The sequence below is a fragment of the Buteo buteo genome, chromosome 6 (genome assembly GCF_964188355.1).
Source record: "Buteo buteo chromosome 6, bButBut1.hap1.1, whole genome shotgun sequence".
NCBI classification, from domain to species: Eukaryota; Metazoa; Chordata; class Aves; order Accipitriformes; family Accipitridae; genus Buteo; species Buteo buteo.
The window spans coordinates 24,569,528-24,591,531 of NC_134176.1; the positions used below are offsets into that span (position 1 = coordinate 24,569,528).

General features: G+C 41.2%; 1 protein-coding gene across 21 annotated transcripts in view; it reads right to left on the reverse strand.

Moving 5' to 3' along the window:
* Positions 1-22,004, reverse strand: part of NRXN3 (neurexin 3) — a 1,032,385-nt gene that overhangs the window by 696,065 nt on the left and 314,316 nt on the right. For all 21 annotated transcript variants that reach the window (XR_012650705.1, XM_075030063.1, XM_075030061.1 and 18 more), the window contains 2 exons: positions 15,703-16,141; positions 10,235-10,618 (listed from right to left, as the gene is read on the reverse strand). Coding sequence is in view for 20 of the 21 variants with exons in the window: in XM_075030063.1 (XP_074886164.1) it covers positions 10,235-10,618; positions 15,703-16,141 (823 nt within the window). In the remaining variant the exon portion in view is untranslated. The remainder of the gene's footprint in view (positions 1-10,234; positions 10,619-15,702; positions 16,142-22,004) is intronic.

Sequence of the window (22,004 nt, forward strand, 5' to 3'; positions counted from 1 at the left end):
AGGCTGCTTTTCTTGTACATCGTCCCTGCTGCTGTGTCTCTTCTGTGGGATGACTTTTGTATTAATGTGATGGATATCTCCTGGGTTTTAAGTTTTACCTATCCAGATATAATCATCACAGAGCAGGAAGTCGCTCTGAAACTCATATTAAGATTTGGTTTATCAAGATACAGTTTCCCTCCTCTGCACCTTATCTCCCAATTTTAACCTCCTTGTTTTCAATTACCCAGAAAAAAAATGAGGGTGCTGGTAAGGAAGCAAATAAAGATGATGAAAATTATCTTTCCTTTACATATTCTCAGACACTTTAGCAGTGTGAGTGAGAATGGTTTCTCTCTGGAGAGCCATACCTTGGAATCTGGTACCTAGTGGTGGCAGATTCTCCAGGAGCACCCTGTGATGTACTCTGTGGAATAACTGCATATAAGACAAACCAAGCATAACTGGGTGAGCCAATGTACACCACCAAGTAGGACCTTTCCACGCTTGTGGTGATGGCTGTGCTTTTGCATATCCTTTCCATATCATGTAATAGCCTCATCCAATCAATCAAAGTGTGCAAGGGGTGACTGCCTATCTCCACATGGAGACAGAGTCAATTAAGGGAGCATCATGAATGCCAAGTCTTTCCTCTCCTGCTGAGATGAATAGAGAAGAAGAGATGAGACAGAAAATGCACTGTGCCAGTGACTGCATTTCAGCTTGATGGCTTCGACTGGGCAAAGCGGAGAGATAGAGAAAGCTAATTTCACAGATAACATCTCCAAGGTCTATATAGTAATTTTAAATATTGGAAATAATTTTTCATGACAAATGAATCTACTTCATCTCAGCCACTTCCATCAAGATATTCCCATTAATTGTAGGGACAACTGGCAATCTCAGCAGAAACACAAACTGGTCTGATTGGAGGGTATGAAGCTACAGGGACTGAGATCAGCCACTAAGCAATAAGAGACTCAAAGATACCATGTACTCTGAAGTGACTCTTGCACCCAGTGTCATCAGTTCATCTCTAGACACCTGACAGATCACAACAGACATGGTGCATACTCAAAGTAAGCAAGCCCATTCTGGATCATACATGCAATGTGCCATTATATGTCTTGCTGGGAGTTACCTGGGAAAGCTAGGATGAGCAGGTAAAAAAAGTATTTCCTTCCTTCATGGTGACTTACCACTTCAGATGATCCAAGTTTTAGTAAATTCTACTTTCCCCTGATACAGTATGATTCAGACAAAACTGACCTGCTATGACAAGCTGTCCTTTAATCTGAGAATTATCTGAGCAGCATTGTGCCTTGACTTATCAATAGGCTGTATTTTGTGGCTTGCATTAAGGAGAAGCCATTGTTCTGAGCTGCCATTTATAAACCAGCAGATAAACAAATAAGCCACTACAATATTAGTCCTGTAGAAAAGGCCTATACTAACTTAAGTGTAAGATGCTAAAAAACATTAAGCAAATGTTCCTACTCATCTACCCATCGACATCTTTTTTTGTTATTCAAGTGCTCTTTACAGGAGCTGACAGTAGCACAAAATCTAATAATTTTGGACAATCATATTTCTTGAACTGGGAGGACCTTGTGAAAGCTACACTCAGCAATAAACAGCCAGAGACACAGAAGTTTAGAGAAAAACAACAGAAATTATCTTCTTCTGTGTCATCAATTACCCTATTCAGATGAGATAAAGAGCACCTGGAGTACTAATAAATTCACATGCAGCATGGAAGGCAGGAGTGACCTTAAATATCAAGAGCACACGGAGACAGGGTGAAGAAACAGGAAAGAACTCACAGATTTAAAAAATCATACCCATGTCATTATAAAATACAGAAGAGACAATCAGTTGATTTTCATACAGCCTCAGATTTTCCAGCTGTTCAGCGGATGCTGTTGGAGAATGTCACATCAATGAGACTCTTAGAAGTTAAAGTTCAACAGCCTAAAGACCATGAAATGATCTTTTCCCAAAAAGATGTAATCACCCTGACTGCAGAATTAACTGCACACTCTTCTGTACTGAGGATATCACAAAGGCATTACAAGGCAACAAATGCCATCACTTGTCCTGGTAACAACATATATTCAGAGTGGCTTTTGACTGAATATGTACCTCTATGGACAATAAAGTTATGATGAGTGGAAAGGATCCCAGTATAAATCCACAGAAGTGAGAGACTCTGAAATTGTTCCTTCATATTGTTTCTCTTCCCTTACAAGCCTCACCTCGGCTGCACTGTCCTTACTGGAGCTAGCACAACATATCATGAATATCTTGGGAATTGTTTGGATGTTAGAACAGAAGTTACCCCATGGAAGGTGTGAGAGACTGAAAGAGTTAATGTCTCAAACATTGCAGTGGGGCAAGTTCTGCAAAACAACGAACGCTGCACGGCAACAACCGCAGCTGCTGGAGAGGTAAGGTAAGGAAAGGATGGAGAGATGGAGGATACATAAAAGCCTAATACAGTAGAATAATCCAGCACTTATGCAACCAACAGTAGCCTTCTGCTCTGACACCCAGTCACTAGGGACAGATACAAGGGAGCTAAGCACAGAAAGCCCAGGCCCGCGTTTCTTGAGCAGAAGAATTGTGTACAGCGTATACCACAGTACTAGCTGCTTGAGCCAGCCATAGAGGGAACAGCCACAGGTGTTACAAATGGATTGATGCAAGTGAGAAAATGAACTTCTCACACAAATGCCCTTAGCAAACGCTAACATGCCTCAGACCATGTTTAATGGAGACTTGACTATAAAATTAGTGAGGAACAATTTTAAATGGGTGTGAAGGGATTGCATGAACTATTTTTCTGAAGTCAGATGGAATCTTTTTTTCTGCAGTTTGGAGACATTTTGGGAAATCATACAATAGAGACCTGTCTGATACTAGTAAGTCAATGAACAGATGAGCTCTAGAACAGACCTTCTGGTTTCTAACATCTTTCACTTGTCCTGGTTTCAGCCGGGATGGAGTTAACTGTCTTCCTAGTAGCTGGTACAGTGCTATGTTTTGAGTTCAGTATGTGAAGAATGTTGATAACACTGATGTTTTCAGTTGTTGCTCAGTAGTGTTTAGACTATGGTCGGGGATTTTTCAGCTTCTCATGCCCAGCCAGGGCACCTGACCCAAACTGGCCAACAGGGTATTCCATACCATGGGACGTCCCATCTAGTTTAGGAACTGGGAAGGGGGGGGGGGGGGGGGCAGTGATTTTTTGGCCGCTCGGGGACTGGCTGGGTGTCGGTCGGCGGGTGGTGAGCAATTGCCCTGTGCATCATTTGTACATTTCAATCCTTTTATTACTTACTGTTGTCATTTTATTAGTGTTATCATTATCATTCTTAGTTTCTTCTTTTCTGTTCTATTAAACCGTTCTTATCTCAACCCAGGAGTTTTACTTCTTTTCCCGATTTTCTCCCCCATCCCACTGGATGGGGGGGGAGTGAGTGAGCGGCTGTGTGGTGCTTAGTTGCTGGCTGGGATTAAACCACGACACACTTTATCTCATGAAATCATAAAAATTATTCTGTTTTTTCAACTTTCCTAAAGTCTTTGGATATTCAAGATCCAGCAGGGATTAAAAGCATTAAAACACAGCAGCAAAGGCTTTTCTCCTAATGTGTCCAGCAACCCTGGGAACCATCAGTCCTGTAACAAAATAGGTCACCTGGTGTTACAGTGCAGACTCAGAAGGTCTGGACAGTCCAAAAAGCATCAACACGTTTGAGTTTTTTTAAACAAACCTTCAAATACGTAATCATCATCAAACTTCTTCACTAAAATAAAAAAGACATCTGTGCTGCTACCTGTGCTTGAGACAGCAAAGCATGCAGCACTTAAACCATGTAGTAAATGATTTTGTAGCATTTCTTATCACCAGTAATTTTACAACATCTCCGTTTATTGCATAGATAATGGACAGATGTGTGTTGTCATTAAACTGCTCTTAGCAAACTTTGCTATAAAGGTACTTGGCAGATAATAAAATGTGTAACCCTATCCTCAACATCAGCATTGCCAACAGCAGGTACATTGCTATTCACAAACAGTATGCCACAAAACACAGAAAAAGCCTAGTTTGCTCAGGGTGGTAATCAACCATCTGTGAGCAAATCCAAACAGGAAGCGACACTGGTTCCAGCCCTTCAGAGGAGAAGTGGAGCGGGATATCTCTGTCTTGCTGCAACGAACACTGGGTGCAGCTCAGCAAAGGAAAGGGCTGGAACAAGATTTTTTATTTTTTCTTACCCAGGCTATATCCAGTTCTGAGCGATTAACTTCAAAGGTTTAAAATCTAAACCTCAGAGTCTTTTACTTCAGTTTTAAATGGCCAGCAGTCTCAAACCAACCTGCCTTTTCTAATCTTATCAGTATATAAGTCTTAATTAAAAAACTCCCAAACACCTCCAATCAAGGCAATTAAATAGGAGAAAGCATTAAAAAGTGAGTGATCATCAACATTTGATTTTCATTGGCCTAAAATGGACTGATTTTCAGTTGTCTTTTACTTCGTGTCCCTCCTGGGCTTTTGCCCTCTGCAGTCCCTCTCACAGTGTTTCAGTAGAAGGCAAGCAGGCAGAGAGCTTTTGGGATCTGCAGAAAAAAAGACCTCATACACCTTTTTGAGTGGATGGCATTTTCACTGCAGCTACAGAAAATAGCTAATGTGAATACAACACATATTCCCCTCCTCCTGCTTGTTTAATGCCAGAGCTTTGGGGTCCTTTTCCGAAAAGTCCATGGGCTGTGAGGAGGAACTTTGTTATCACAGCAAAGAAGTACATCATCCCCCACGAGCAAGATTCCAGCTCCTACCTCTAACACCTTATGTGCAATTAACAGGGGACTGCAGTGACCTGACGCTGCAACTGATGTCAAATACTAACAAAGTAGAAGCCAAGGGGTACAGAAGACATTAAGCACTCAAAAAACACTAAAGATCCTTCATGGTAGCTGCACCAACCCATCCTTCCCACCCTCCTGCATTCTGTAACAGCCCTCAAGCCCTTCTGGCTGACGAGACTTGCAACTCACTCTAGTTTCTACTTTATTTCAAACTAACTAGCAAAACAGCAGACCTGTTGGAACAAAGTACTTTAGAACAGAGAGGCTGCACTGCAGACACTGTTCTCTGATAACGCCTATTCTTTCTAAAACCCTAGGATGCAAGAATGACTAAATACTGCCAAGAGTAGAAGCTCCAAGGTTTTTTTCCCTAATGCCTGACACTCCACAACCCAAGACACAGCAAACTTGGTACAAAGCCTCAATATGTACTTGTAGTCATAACTTCCATCACAAATCCACTTCACTGTGCCTGCCATTCATTTCACAGACACCCAAAAACTGCTTTTCAGTTTAGGAGTCTTTCTGGTGTGATAAAATCTTGCTCTCCACCATACATATTCTAATCAGATATAACAGGAGTGCAGAAGAGCTCAGGGAGCAGTGGGGAGGCAAGATCATTACCACATTACAAGGCACCCAGAACATCACTTGCAGGAGCGATTGTGTCCTGTCTATTAGCTTCTTTTCTATTTTCTTTGCTTTATGCCCCCACCCCAAACAAGACATCCTCTTTTTTGTCAGCCTGGTAGCCTTGGCAGTTTGGCACTGTCAATTTCTCCGCAGCATAGTTACCTTCTGGAGTGCAGCAATACTGAATTATCAGACCAGAATCTCCACATAATCAATAAAAGGAGACAAGCAAATCAACAAAAGGAGGCAAGCAGATTGTGTTATTGCTTTGAATTTCTCCTGAGAAGCAACTACCTCTCTCCACTGACTGCACAGATCCTCGTTGCCAGGCTTCTACTTTTTTAATCTTAGAGCAGTTATCCGAGGCATCTAAAGAAGGAGGTCACAGTACTACTTTAATTGAGTTCATGCCACTTGCAAAGCCAGCAGAGTCTTATTTCCTAGCCTGGTGGACAGTCACACCACCGCTCCCTTCCAACAGCTACTGTCAAATCTCTGAAGTTTCAGAAACTTGGCCAAATACTCCTATGTTTATAGCAGCTCCTTAATTTTAACAGTGGCTTGAAAAGGCTCTTCTCACATATGATTTCCAACATTGTCACAGTGAGTTAGACTGGGTAGTAGAGAACCATTATGGAAAGATGACAGAGAATGGGAAGGTCAAGGATTTAAGAAAATAAATAACTAACGGGTGTGTTACCTGGTCAGCACAGCCTCTAGTGGAAGGTATGAAATAAGGACCACATCTAGCTAATTGTCAGCGTTTGCTACTGCCTTTGCTTAGCCTCACAGCCTGGCATTAAGCACTTCTGGCCCATGAATCCCATTGCACTTTCATCTCATCTCCCTTCTGTGTCATCTGGCACTGGCTACAGAGATGGAGAGAAACACAAGCAGATCAAATGGAATTTATGAAGACTGAGGAGAGTCTTGTTTAGGTGAAGTAGTTTGTCTCAGCCTTTCTGAGGATCAAACACTGATGTCCATTCATTCTAGTTTCTACAGCACAGACTTGAATGTAAGTATACCTGTAGAAGCCTTCACCATTTGTCTCCCAAGAATATTCTTTCCTAGTTAGTTCAGGAAAACCATACAGTTACCGAAAGAACCAGAGCAGTCCTACCAGCACTTCTGACTCCCTGACATACCCCTCCTTGGGTGGGAGTCATATCAGACATGAACTAGTCTTTGCCATGTCTCACCCTATCTCTTCCGTGCAATTTCAGTTACTCCAAGGAGGGACTACATTACCCTTAGAAGCTACGACTGAAAACACCTTTGTCTGCTTACATTGCTGGCAATACTGAATGACTGATTAGATACTGGAATTGTAAGAATTAATTTGAGGCCTTGGCAGCAGTTCTCCATTCTGTGCCCTATCCAACTGCAGCCACAGCAAGGTTTCTTCATCTGCACAGAAGTACTGCTTGAGCAGATGACTGCAACCAAAATCTATGTTGCATTCAGTGTAACTTGCTGAGGTGTTACTTCACTGACAGGACAAACTCCCACAGGCTTTAGATACAGGTGACATACTGAATACTGTGTATTTGTATTGTTTCACCATGAAGAAAAAGAACTTTTCTAACTGTGACACAATCAATTTCCTTTTCGAGTCCCTTTTAGACGTATGACAGTCCTTCATATGGCAAAGTATAAAATGTATGAGAAATAAAACATTAAAAATGTAGAAATGCTATGCCTGGAAATCGGGAGATAAACTTTACCATCAACAAAAAATGAATTGTCTGCTTCTCTCCCTGGACTTGTATATATGTCTTTTGTATTTTTAGTACCTTAACTAAATGTTAAGTATGTGCTTTGCTTTGTGATAAAGAGTGATCTTCCTGGTAGCCAACAGGTGTAGAAGATTCTTTATTCTTAGCTCCCCTGCCCCTTAACACTTTACCCTAGATCTTGGGCTGAAAACCCCTTCCAAGAATTACAGTCCTCTCTTGTAACAGGACAGAAGTCTAAGGGCTGAGTAAAGTGAGTGAGACAGCCCTTCTCAGATAACAGATGGCAGACTGGAAAAGTGGGTCAGTAGCTGTCTCTTACTAAAAGAGCTAGCCTGCTCCTTCTTCATTCATCCCCTTATGCACCAGCCTGGCTCCCCCCAGTCCTGTGGCAGCTCTTTAGTCACTATGCAGAAGTGCCACTGTGGCATGGCAGCCTCTCTCACTTTGATTCCCTTCCCAGTCTCCATCTCAACTTTTTTCCTTCCAACAGCATTTGGATCACAGGTCAGCTGAAGTCAGGACTTGCAATAATCCTTGGCTGTCAGACCATGAGAATGAAAAATATCATTGGTAGCCTGCAATACTTTTGCTCATGGAGGCAAAATAACTGTGCACTAATGCAGTCATCTGATATCAAGTAGTTGTATCAGAGCAGTATGAGACTGCTATGTAACACCACAATAAATGTAGCAGTCAAATACACTTCAGTCTGCACAATTTTTTTGTGTGTATCTAGTCTACAAGTATTTATTCCCTGTGAGCTGCTTCTCATGTTGCCAAGGAACCGCAGGCATGAAAGCCACGTTTTGCCTGACACTGGCCCTAAACCAGTAAGTGGTCTGTGGTTTCTAGTTACTGACAAAATGAGTTTCTCAGGATTAGGACCTCTGCATACATCTTTTATGTTGTCCTGAACTACAACATCATTGTTTTGTTAACCTTAAATACACTCTGATTCTAACACATATGTATTAGGACCTCAAGTTTCCACAGTGGTAGACATGCATTCATTCATGTATCTTTCTTATTCACACTGATGCTGTCCAGAGCATGGCCAACTTATGGATCTCAGACCAGACTTGAGATTCATTTCTCCTAAATTCAAATGCTTACATGCCCTTAACCTACTGATCTCTTTTCACTGATAATAAAAGGAGTAAAAGCCAACACCACAGATATCTAAAGGTACATGAGATGAATCCTCTTCTTTATGTTATTGGTTAGCTTTGGATTCTCTTCTGAGAGCCAGATCCAGGAGATGGACATGAGACAGAGTCCAGAAAGTCCTGAATCACAGAGCTGGTCACTCCTAATACTAAATAAAGACCAAGGGCAAGCATAACTGCAATTTTGTGGGGGAACAATGCATTTATGGTAGCACTTCTTTTTGTCCTGTCTGTCCAAAACCTAATCACACAACAATTGGCCAAAACAATTCCGAAGGCTGTGGCTGAGAAAACCTCTGCTATATTCCTGAATGCTCAAATTCAATGTAGTCTATAAGAGAGAACTGCTGAGCTGACATTGGCATAGTCAATGCCCATGAATCTTACATTTTCACCCATGTCCTCACAGCGCGGATGGCAGTGTTGTTGCTTCAGTTGGTTTAAGGACCACTGGCAATTAACTACTATTGCTGCTTAGGGCTGCATGCTACAAATTGTTGGCTGTGAGAAGCTTTATGAATGATCATAGATCTTGTGCTGTAAAACCTAAAAACCCCATGTGGTCTATAGGAAGATTTTTGGTCATTAACAAAAACTTCCTGCAAAGAAAATCCTCTGGAGAGTGAATGAATTGCAAATCTCAATTCTGCCTAATGTTTTATGCATTGTACCTAACTTTCACGTTCTTTCTCATAAGTGGCATGGTACTGTGATCAATATTAAAAAATGCATAGAGGAAACACTGCATGGGAAGGGAGCTTCTCAAATATTTATGGCAGAAACTCAAAAATATCCAAATTTCCAATTCTAAGACACGTACTATAATCATTAGGCCATGGTGCCTATTAAGGTAACAGAAAGAAGGCGCTGAAAGCCCTGAGACTCTGCTAACGGTTTACAGTTAATTCTTGGGTGTATTGTGAGTGCACTTCAGCCAGAATTCAGTGCTAATGGCCAAATATTAACATAAAGATTGGTTTCAATATAAGAAAAACACCCTCTAGGGAGTATTTTCTTTTCTGAGTGATCTTAGCCCCATCTTTTTTTATCTAAAACCACTCACCTACCTAATTCTGGGGGTGGCACCAGCACAATAGGGATAACAACAATTAATGGAACCACCTGGTACTTGAGAAATATATAACTTGGATATCTTAAATTAGTAAATTCCTTTCCATGTGGCCTAGAACACATCTGTTTTGCCTGCCTGTACCAGCGTTACTTGTGCCTCATAACTCCAATCAGGTGTCTTTAAATCACCAGTCAGAATGAGTAAGAATAAGATGCAGAGAACCTCCCACCATCTCCTACAGATTTCCCTTATCAGAGGTGAACTTGGAGACATGTTGCTGTTAACAGTATCTCATTAGCTGGCTTCACCCATAAACAGCCATCAAGGAAATCCTACCATGCAAAAAAGAGGAAGACTAGACAGAACTGGAATACATCATCTGTCCTATGCAAGAAAAATCTCCATAACTCAAGTTCACACTTGGTACTGTTTCCAGTCACTTGCCTGAGACTTCTCACATGCAGCAGCATTTTCCGCCTTAGGAGACAAACCATACTTAGCCAAAGAAACTCGGGAACCTGAAGACAAGGTCTTCAGAAGTCTTAGGGAGTGAAGTGGCAGATGAAGAAGGTAAACTCATGAAATGAAGGTGGAAAAGACTGGAAGGAAATGATCAGAGAAGAAATCTTTCCTACTGTGGAGACTGGAACTTAGCATTGGGAAGACCAACAAGGGCAGGGGAAAGTCTCATGGAAACACTGGATTTTGTTCTAGTTCTCTTGCACACCTTCAGTTCTGTGTAACTGAGGTCAGAAAACTCAGCTTACCTCGCTCACATGTTCTACCCCAATAGCCGGTGCCAGTGCAGTCACAAATGAAGCGGTTCCAGCCATCCTTGCAGACTGCATTATTCTTACACGGGTAGCTGTCGCACTGCTTGGTGCTGAGGCGGGAGCAGGAGGACTTGACTCCTGCGGCATTCTGTGCCTCTGCCAGCTGCCGAATGTTCTTGCTTCTTCCATCAATGAACAAGTCTCGGATACAGCCGACGTAGCCATAATTCAGCATTGCTGTCCAGAGCTCTGTGGGAAGGATGAGTCCTGCCCGGTTCTCAGGCAGCCCACCAAGGTACATGTCGCCTTCCAGATCTAGGATCTCACTCTCCCCACTAGCAGTGAACGGAGTGCGTCTGCTGTTCACTGATATAGTACCTAAATGAGGAGGACAAGGACAAATCAATGCTTTCACTTACAGCCTCAGTCTGGTTCATTTTTTTCCAGTAACTGAGGGATGTTTAAGGTTCAGTGCAGGACAGTGAAGATTCCTCCTGACCCAAATGCACTCCTAACAGAGACAGTGTCTCCCACACACCTCCCTCTCCTCTTGAACCAGAGGCCATAAACATTTCCACGTGTCTGTATCCCAACTTGCATTATAAGGTCACAAGCATAACAATGCAATGGCTAAATAATAACATATAAAAACTGAGCATTATTCAACGGTATTCATCCAGCAAAGCAAAGACTTACTGAAAACATACAGGAGTTTGATGGTATCAGAACTGGAGAGAAAAAAGATAAGTAAAAGCGTATTAATTCACACTACATAGCCCTTCCAGAAAACACTTCATCAGTACCTCCAAAGCTGGACCTTTATGATGGAACTAAATAGACCCTCATCAAGTTTGTAGATGACATCAAATTGGGGAGAATGGTTGATGCGTTGGAAGAAGCACAGGGCTACCATTCACAGTGACCTTTACAAGGTGGAGCAAAGGACTGATAGAAATGTCTGATGTAAATCAACAACAATAAATACAAAGTCCTACACCTGGAGCAGGACAACCTCACACATAAGTACAGGCTGGAGACCAGCTGGCTAAGGAGCAACTCTGCAGAAAAGGACCTGAAGATATGGCAGACAACAATTTGAATATGAGTCACCAGTGTGCACTTGCAGTGACGAGAGACACTGATCACAGGTTGCAGCAAAGGAAACTCCAACTCCATAGAAAGGAACATTTTTGACCATGAGAGTGGTCAAACATGGGAATGGAAACATCAGAGAGGTTGTGGAATCACCATCCTGCAGGCGTTCAAAACACAAATGGACACAACCCTGAAGAAAGCCTAGATTTCAGCAGAGTTTTGACTAGAAATTTCCAGAAGTTTGTTCCAAAAGAAATTATTCCATGGTTTTACAAAGAAAGTTAAGTATTCTAACTTCCATTTTACAAACAGGAAAACTGAGGTAGAGAAAGATAAAGGTTATCTCTGAAGAACAGTTAGTATTAAAATTGTAGTAGCTTCCATATGCTCCAAGCAAGATGTGGCATACTGCACTGAGGCCATTCCCATATATTTCAAGAAATTGTCCAAGCACATAAAATAATCAGAACATATAATACAGAAATACAATCAGAACACATGAAACAGCTACAAAGAAATGAAGTGACTTATTTAAGGTCAGACCGTGCATCCAAAGAAAAACAGGGAACAAAACACAGGTCTCACATCCCAGAGCAGTGTACTCTTCAGAAGAGCATTCAGCAGCTTTCATGATAGGGACATCTGCCCACAAGACACTCAGCTAAAAATCATCAATTCACCCTCCCTAGCTATAAATCATCGCATCCAACTGCCTTGTCATTAAGATAGTCTGTCCTCAGAGACAACTATCCAAGCTTTAAGATTAATTCCACATCATCGCATTTTTATCATACACCCCTACGATAAGGTGGGAGAGTTTAGTTAATAGCTAGCTCTCGTCTGTGTCTCTGTGAGAAAGTGCAGCCGTGTACACATGCTTTTTCTTTAGTTGTAATAGATGTCTTCTTAGAGAACAGCTTGTATGACACAGGCACAAGGTATTTCATGTGTGTGATGTTCAGTAATAATCTAGGAATAATGTCAGAGGTAGCAGAGTGCCAGAAGCAACAGAGGCGTTACAAATTAAAGGCTCAAAGAGAACCACAGTTATTTGATGAATCATTTTGTAAAAACAACCTGCAGCACAGCAGACATTCTCCCTTTTACTAAGTAAGAAAATAGAAGATGTGACAATACACCTACAGTCATAAAGGCAGCATGCCACAGAGCCACAGGATCACAGCCCCCCTTCCAGCATCTCTGCTGTTACTCCTCAAAAGCAGCATGTGGAGTACATATTACTCAAAAGACTAGAACAAACCAAAATACTGGAGGGCTGAGCTCCAGACAGCTGCTAATATGGAGAAAACAACCACTACCTGTAAAATCCACAAAGGTAAAAAAAAAAAAAAAAACCAAAACAAACAAACAAACAAACAAACAAACAAAAAAAAGATAAGAAATACTGGAATACTGGATACCAAGGAGAAGTGTAAAACCTGGAGAGAGAGCATGAGATGATGAAAGGAAATAGGCTACACAGCAGCCTAAACTTTCTGCCAGTTTTTTGTACCCTGCAACTATTCCTGTAAGGAGATGGTACTAGCTCAGATGCACAGCACTTTTAAGACCAAGCTGCTGAGATGGAGAAATTCTGAATTGACCCTCGGAAGGAGCAGTCACATCCCATGTTTTCAACTCTGTTTAGGTACATCAAATCCCATCTTGAGAAATCAGAAGCATCTAAGCATCTCCTTTCCAGTCCCTTAGGCACTTCGTGCAGGGCTAAAGAACAAACAGACCAAAAGACCCCAGTTACTGAGGGCAGAGCTGGTAATACAAAGGAGTGCACTGATGCAACCATAGACCAAACCTTCCAGTAAGATTTTTAGTGTCTGAGTGGGTGTTTTGTAGCCAATGACCAGCCGAAAACATTGTCTTGTGTAACATGCTCACTGTTCCCCAGCTAGAAACCGTGACAGGTTTTGTGGACGCTTTGTAGGAGCTTTCCCCAAGGACAGAAAGGTTACAGGAAGCTAGGTGTCCACGTCCACACTGTCAGCTTCTGTCAGCGTAGAGAGAAAAAACAGTTTTTGTTGCTTTGGCAGCCAACACAGACCAAAGCATACACAAAGCCTAAGGCGACTAGAGATGCCAGAGGTTATTTGAGCACGACTGCCATGCTTCCCCAGCATTTGTGCTCCTGCCTTAGTACATTGCAGTAGGAAGTATTTGGATTTTTAGGTTATTTTACTAAGCTCAGCGAACCTGAACTTTTGGACTTTTAAAGAAATGGGAAGCAGAAGGAGAGAGATGACACCTAATAAAGGCCTGGTTGCTTTAGTAATGAGAATCAGAACCTCTAGGTCACTAGCTCATTAAACCCAAATGGCTGTTTTGTAGCCTACATTGAGTTAAGTTCATTATTTCAGTTCAGTTTCTAGATGACAAGCATCCACATTTAAAAAAAATAAAAATCTCCAAGGTGTAACTATTCTCTGGTCCCTATTGGGAGAAAAGCCAAGGACTAAACAAGGAGAGATCCTGAACTTCCTTCTCACACCTACCAAAAGTGTCACTGGATAAAAGTGTGTGATGCTTGCTAAAGGTATGGTGTGAAGAAATCAATACCAGTATCCTGGTTTTCTGGGGAGAACAGACATCAGTCACTAGGACCATTAACCCAGTACTCGTCAGCAGAAAATACAATTAAGAAAAAAAGGGGGAAAAAAAAAAAGATAGAGAAAAGACAAGAACATACAAATGTGTTCGTTCTTGTTGAGCAAAGTGCTTTTACTTCAAAATGTTATCTCTAATCAGTGTCCAGAACATCACAAACCTCCCTGCCAGACGACAAACAAGTCAGTCCTACAGTCTTATCCACCAAGTAGCAATGCCGTCTGTCATACTCTTCTAGTCCAAACAAATGTGTGTCCCTCTTCCTAGGTTTTTACAAACTTTCTTAGCAGAGAGCTTAGTATCATTTCTGTTTCTTCTCCTTCTGCAGCTATCTCTCCAGGGACCACATAGTCCCCAAGTGAGCAAGCAAAACTGAAGCCAGTACTGAATGCCACTAATTGAGTTTATCGTTGGAAGTTAATTAAATTTTAGCAATTCTAAAGAAATCAAAGGTCCATTTATTTATTTATGGCTTCCTTTATAAAATGTTCCTATTAATGTCTTCAGGAGATAGCAATATATAACCACACATACTAAGTCCTAGTAGAGCACCATGCCAAATATAAAGAAACTTCTCACATCATCAAAGAAAAAACTAGCTTCAGGCAAAGACCTGTTCAAACAGCTAGGCTTTGCATGGTATCTACAAGTCAGCTCTTTTAAAAACTCAAGGGAAGCAAATTCTAGCACTGCATTCTCTCTACTGATGGCATTCAGCAACTGGAAACATAAAATTAGGGACCTAAAGCTATCATCTGGAGATCACCAGACAAATCCCAAATCCACTTGCAAATGTAAGCAAAATTCCCTTTGAAGGGATATACAGCCAGGCTTTGAGATCCCAACGGCTCAGGAAGAATTCAAGTACAATTGTTCACATATTCTCAAGATGATGTTACAGTATTTGATGATTTTGTTTCCTTACACAATTTCAGTGCACATCATGAGTATGTCAGCTTGATATCCAGCACTAGAAACAAACAAAATACTGCTTGGTAATTGCATGGTAGGTATATTATTAGAAATAAATTAAAACACATTTTTGAAAATGAGAAGCTGCAAGGAAAAAAAGGAACATCCACTGAATGCTGACTCAGATATTAAGACTAGAATTTGGCATCCAAGAGAGCGTAAAGAAACCTAGCTGAAAGCTCCAAGATACTAAAGGAAACAGAATAGGATGAAATGTTGATTTGTTGCCATAATTTTGTCACTGGTTGTGCCCATAACTTCTATTTTCTTCATGACAAGAACCCAAACCCTTCCTCTTTAAAGACACAAGATCCAGAAAAAGATGGTAATATTAGGTCACAGCAATAAGTTTTCATTTGGTTTCTGCTAAGTTTCTTTTTGAACAGAAACCCAAAGTAGATCAGTGAGAATTTCTCAAACCAACAACAAAATAACAATGGTTCTGAAGGATTTTAAAACTTACTGTGGCCTACAAAGAAGTCATCACTATAATTATGTATAAAATTGCCAAGATAGGTCCAGAATATCTGAAGATTATGAATAAAATATTAACAGACTGCCTCTATGATGTGCTATCCAAAGTTCACACTAAATATTTAATAAAAACCTAGCCATTCACATCTTTGCTTTGCTGGATAAACATCACTGGAGTAACACTAAGTTTTTCTAAGTAGGTGACTCATACCTAACATGTTTTGAAGGTTCTGAGAATTAATACACAGCCCTAGGTCTGGATCTGAGAGGTAAATCTACTTAAGAAGAAGATATCACTCTACCTGATCTTCCATCTCGTTGAATATCCACATGATACCACTCTCCATCATTGGCTTTCTTCTGGGTTGCCTTGACTTTAATGGTTCCAGAGCCCATGTCCAGCAGCAAGTAGAGGTTCCCGTCTAGTAGCTCAACTGCAAAGAAGTCTACCTTTGTATTTTTCTGGCTCCTGACGTCTTTCCTCTCCTGAGGCTTGCCATGGGTGAAAAGGATCAGTCCATTGGGTTCAGTGGTTCGGAAATCAAATGAGATGGAGCCCATCCTTTTGGTATTCCATTTAGGCAGACTAATATAGGCCTCAGGTGTCTCAAAGCTGATGGGATCCAGTGTAGCCACATTCTCACATATGAATTTCACTTCCCCGTAGATCTTCATCTTAGTATCACCAATCCGTGCCAAGCGAGACAGCTCCAGACGAATGTCGTTATTCTTATAAACAACCTGCCAGACACAAGGAAAAATATCATACATCAATCCTGCATACAATACAAATACCCCAATTACTTTCAGCCATGGGAGATAAACTTCTCCCAAAAGGCAGTGGGGAGCAGAAAGGAGACCATGCAAGAGTCTGACACGATGACAGAGGGAGAGAGCACAACCAGCAGTGTGTATAGAAGTGACAGCAATGGGTACTTTTCGATGACTATAGATCAGATAAGCAGGCAGAAAAGAACATTTAACTGAAGGACAGTGAGAACAATTAACTCTACCACAGGCCCACTCTGCTGTAAAAGCTTTTGTACATAAAATACAGTGTGTGTCTGGTATCATGCTGTTATATTTGCATAAATCCCACACAAAATACATAACAAAGTGTAACCTCCATGTCCATCTCTGCTAGCCACAGCAGGGAACTCTGTACCACCACTGTCATTTCTCTCTTATTTCTATAAGCCCACTTAACTACTAGGAGAGAGATACAAAAGAATTTAAGCAAGTTGCTGTGAACTGTTGGTGATTGCCCTGTGGCTCCTAAAGAGCTACAGGAAAAAACAAAGACTTAAAATTTCTCTGACCAAGAAATCTTAGATCACTACAGGCACAAACTTGCTATGGAGGTATCTGCATAGCTTACCCTCGCCTCAAGAAACCTACGCACTCTGTGCTAACACATAAAAGCCTGTACGTATTCAGTGCCTGGACTCTTACTCTCTCTGGGTTAAGGACCAGAACTCTGGCCTCCGTGTTGCTACATGGATAGAAATTAGCCAAGAGTCCCAAACAGGCAAGCACTCCTGAGCACACCTGGCTTGCTCAGGAGTCCAGACCTCCTGCCCTTCTCTTTCTCATAGGTACGGAATTAATGCCTTGCGAAGAGGACTCCTCTCTGCCCCATGTCATTCTCACAGAAGCAGGAACTGGAGAAGGCACAAAACTAAAATGTTTGTAAACTATACTTTCTCTCAACTGCCTTTTGTGCTTCCTAAACCCAGGGCTGGCACATACAACAAGCAAAAGCATTTCTGCAACTAGCGCAAATTTGATTGAATTCATATTCTGCAACACTACTGAGGACTCTGATTTCTTCTAAGGAGTTATTACTTTAAAATACTTTGTGTCTATTACATATAGCATATATGTACACACACATTTGATTTCTGCTTTCAAAATGCTATGAGGATGCATTGCCAGGAAATTGCTATGAAAAGAGAAGAGAAAGGAGATATGCATAGTTAATTCTACAAATAGGAAAGGAAGGTCAGAAATGAGCATGCAGCAGTATTAAAAGGCAAACGAGAGACAGAATGAGGGATAAGCTTCCAGAGTAGGTGACCTCAGGATGAAAAATAAATGAAATCACATTCAACACATTTGTAGCAAGCAAAGAATTTCCAGCTTTCACTAAGCATTAAAGGAGAATTTCCCCAGCACAGTCAGCACAGCATCAGATTTTCCTGTTACAAAGGCAAAATACCCTACATGAGAGTGAAAGGAGAAGCCAGCTGTCAATTCCCATTTGGCGTCATGGCACAAAGCTGTAGTTCCTCCCAGCAGAGGACAGTATTGACCCACAATAGGGTGTTTTGCTCCATTTCCCAATAAAGCACTCTGCCCTCGCACAGATTTCAAAAACATCTAGTCTGTTAATATCCACAACAGGAATAAACTATATTTTCAATTTGTGGGACTGTAGTAGTTTCATTCTATGGATTAACCATGTCAAATGCTCTTGCTAGACAGACCATACACCTCCTTCCAGTGACTCAGCAAGGCTGTGCATTAGAGCCTCCCCCTCTTGCCAGGCAATGAGGTAGGTGCACCTCAGCCAGACACTAGTTCTAAGCACTGCATGCAGTCTTGTCTCTGCATCTCAAGGAAACAGAGGAGCTGAAGGTACAGAGGAAAATAAATAGAACAATTAAGAGGATGGAGCAGGATGCTTCATGAGGGTAGCCAAAAAAGGCCAGGACTCTTATATTTGGAGAGGATTGAGAAAAAATATGGTTGAGGTTTACAAAAGATGGAGAAGGTTAATGTAGAACTGCTCTTTACCAAATCTGGCAATCATAGAACTAGAGGCACTTACTGAAACTTGTAGGATATCAGTTTAAAATGGATTTTTAGAAGTACTTATTTACACAGTGGGTAGTGAACCTCTGAAACTTGCTGCCACAGGAGGTCATGGAAGCAGGCAGCATCTGCAGGCTCAAAAAGAACCAGAAAGATAAACGGACAGCAAGTCCACAAATGGATATTAAAGGGAAAGGGAAGAGATGGACCTTCTAATAATCCTAATCCAAAAGCAGTAGATGCTGTGGGAGCGTAAGAGGAATGCACACACCACTGATAGTAGCCATGCTCACACGCTCTCCCTAAATGGCACTTGCACCCGCCACTACAGGAGGCAGAATACTGGGTAAATGGATTGACTGTTCTTCAGGCCCACTAGGGCTTTTCTCCTGTTCTTAAAGAATCTACATGTATAGTAGGTTGTGTACAGTCTAATCCTTGTCCCACCGCAGGGACAGCCTGGGAAAGAGGGTAGTTGGAAATGGGGTCCTGTGGACAGAGTCCTTCTGCCAGCACATACATACAGGACTCCCTGACTGGTACGACTTTGGTGCAATGCTGCATTTTTGGTTTCACCCCAGTATGGAGTTGCTTTTGTGGGCAAGAGAATGCCAGGCCTGAATGAACTGTGACTTTAATGACCCTAACATAGGAGAACTGCCTACTAACAGTTGCTCAAACCAACACTCCTCTAAACTGTATCTTCACCCAGCCCTTCCACATACGATAGGAGCAGAAAGGGAGCAGAATACCCAACATATGATTGATGGCTGGTGCTAGGCTGTATCTAGCCATGACTCAGCTTTCAGAAACCTCTGCAGGTAGCTGGTAGAAGGAATATGATCATATACACATAATCAGCTTCCAACTCTCAGCTAAGCCACATAAAGGTTACATCTCCCCCTTTCACGTATTTGATACTTGACTAACAATTCCCATCTCTTCTGGGGAAACACAGCGGGTCTGTCTTTGGGTTTATTTGAGGTTTGCTGCAGACTGCCTCGTATTTCATTAGTCATACCAGTACCACAGCTGGAGAATCCTTGAGACAGAGACTTTCAAAGGATCTAGAGAAAATTACATGGATTTAGTTGTAACTCAGAAAGTCACTAACAATGTAGGATCTGAGAGCAAGTTTGAAAGAAAGGACCAAGAAAGCAAGCACAAAGGAAGACTTGGGGAAGAGAGAGAAATGGTGTTGAATAGATACAAGAGTTCTGAATTCAATCTTTTCAAAGAAACAGATCCACCCAAATCTGAATCTCTATTATTCAAGTGTTTGTTGTTCTACATCATTTTCTTAAAAAAAACCTCACACCCACAACCTACCTTGAGAAATTTAAAAAGCACCTGTATTTAAGGAAAAAGTACAAGTGTTCACGCAACTGACTTTAAGGTGTCATTGACAGTAACATTTGGGCATCAAGATCTTGATGTACTCAGGTGCATCAGAACTCTCAGCACTATAAACAAAACGATAAAAATAATTCTTGGGTGTAAACCCAAAGTGAATCCTGAGCAGGAATAGAGAGACAACAGCATCTCTGGCTTGGGAAATGAAACGCTAAGGCAGCTTCTGATACCTGCAGTTCAATTTTTAAACCAAAGTTTCAAGAATGAAAAAAGGGAATATAATTAAATGACTGGACTGCGTGTCCCATAGTGAAGAACACTCAAATTCAGTCTGTTTAATAAGTAGAGGTTAAAGGGTGATTCGATTACAATCTATGAGTATCTGTGCAGAAAATGGAATTTGGCAATAGAGGGCTCTTCAGTCCATGTGACAGAGGAATAATGGGATCCAGGGGCTAGAAACTGAAGTTAGAGAAATTCACATTTTAAAATACTATGACTTATTTTTACATGAGAGTAATTTGCTATTGAAATAATTTACTACAGGTTATGGTGTGTTCTCTGCTACTGGCAAACTTTAAATTAAAATAGTATCTTGTCTTCTCTAAAAGACATAGTGAGACAGGAATTAATTATATAGCAAATCAGCCTAGATTATCATAATGGCTTTCTGGCCTCATAACCTATGAAACTTTGTGTTTTAATGAAATCAACAGATGCTTCAGTGCAGTTTTCCAGGACAGATGAAACACATCCTTCCCAAATGTTAAAAATGCCTGGTAAAAGAGAAGATGCTTGTGTCAATTCTGGTCTGATTTGCCACTAGTTCTTTCAGTGAGGCTTTTTTATATGTTTGTGATCCTACCTTGCAACCTACCTTTACAAAGGAAGGTAAGTAAAAAGTCTAGGACAAAAAACTTGATTCTATAGCTCTAAATATATGAGCTTCAAGAAATAGTTTCTTAGGGAGTCACCTGCTGCAAGCCAGAGAAGAAACGTTTCCATGTTTCACTGAGGAAGCTGTATGCCAGCAGTAGAACCTATTATCTGTGTAACACTTCCTACCTTGTAGTCTCATTTTGCCAGCAATCTCTGAACTAACTTGCGGGCTTTTCAGGATATACCAAACTACTGATTGAAACCCACACCTCTCTAACTCCAAATGAGGCCATGACTGACTCAGAGAGCTGTCCCTCACTAGGACATAGTCTTCTGGTGCCACTCTGGGACATGGCTTCCATAACAGCTTAGAAGTAAGCAAAGCAACGAAAGCAGTGCCCATAAATTTGTCCATTTTTATCAGATGGCTTTCTGAACAAAGCTGATCTTGCCTGTTTAAACAGACAAGCTTGAGTTCATCTCGTGTCTGATATGTGTATCAGAGAAGGTCAAGAGGCCTAAGGGAGTCAAGGAAATGATTCCTGGTACAGACATACACATCTACTTTACAGTTATTCTGGGAAGGAAGGTAGAAAAGAGAAAGGGGAAGAAAATTACTAGCAAAAGCTATGCACAGAGCATTTGAAAAGTAACCTTCATGCTTCTAATCTTAAAATTGCTTTATATTCCAAAAATGAAATTAGAACAATGAAAAAAGTGTTTTTTCCTTTTCCATGAGGACTGCTTCTAAACACACTTTAACAGAGGAATATTTTGACTGTTCAACGCCTTTGTTTCATGAATTGGATAAGTACAGATGGATGGTCAGGAACAGGATAGTCCAGATACACATAGTCTCTGACAATGAGCAGTAGAATTCCATGACATCTGAGACATTTTGAGGGATAAAAAGATATACAGTAAATTGCGTTTTCTTTAAATCTGCTGAGAAAGATGAGTTTGTTTTAAGCTGAGCTAAAACAAATCAGCAATCTAGTTTTGAGGTTTCTTAAAAATGGTAACTTTGCAATTCTGAAGCATTCAAGGAATTTCTCCAGCTAAACTTATAAGAAGCTTCACTTGTGGGTTAATGAGAGCTCTAATCAGATGGCTTTTCACAATGATGAAAAGCGTCTCTCTGCAATCAAGTGAAGATGCGGATAGAGAGGGAGCAACAAGAGTGAGGAAAAATGGTATGCTAGACTTGGCCAGTAGCCAATATAAAAATTCCTCTCCAAGTTGGTGCTATTAAGCAAGAAACATGATTTTCGGTACAGGCTGGACACAAGCATGCTCCAAAGGGGAACGGCCATTGATAGCCTGGCAAATTAGAAAATGACCATCATGAACCACCATGAAAAAGGGCAATAAGCTGAAGGCTGTGTAAGTTTAGCTAGCAAGGAAGAGCACCTCTGACGTTCAACCAAGTTTTTTTACCTACTGCATCCTGTGTATCACCAATTGCTTTTCTCTGTCACAGGCTGCCCTCCTTCACCAACTGCCCATATCACTCCTCAGAAAGACTACCTGTGAGACATTCAGCCTAGAGCCTAAGATT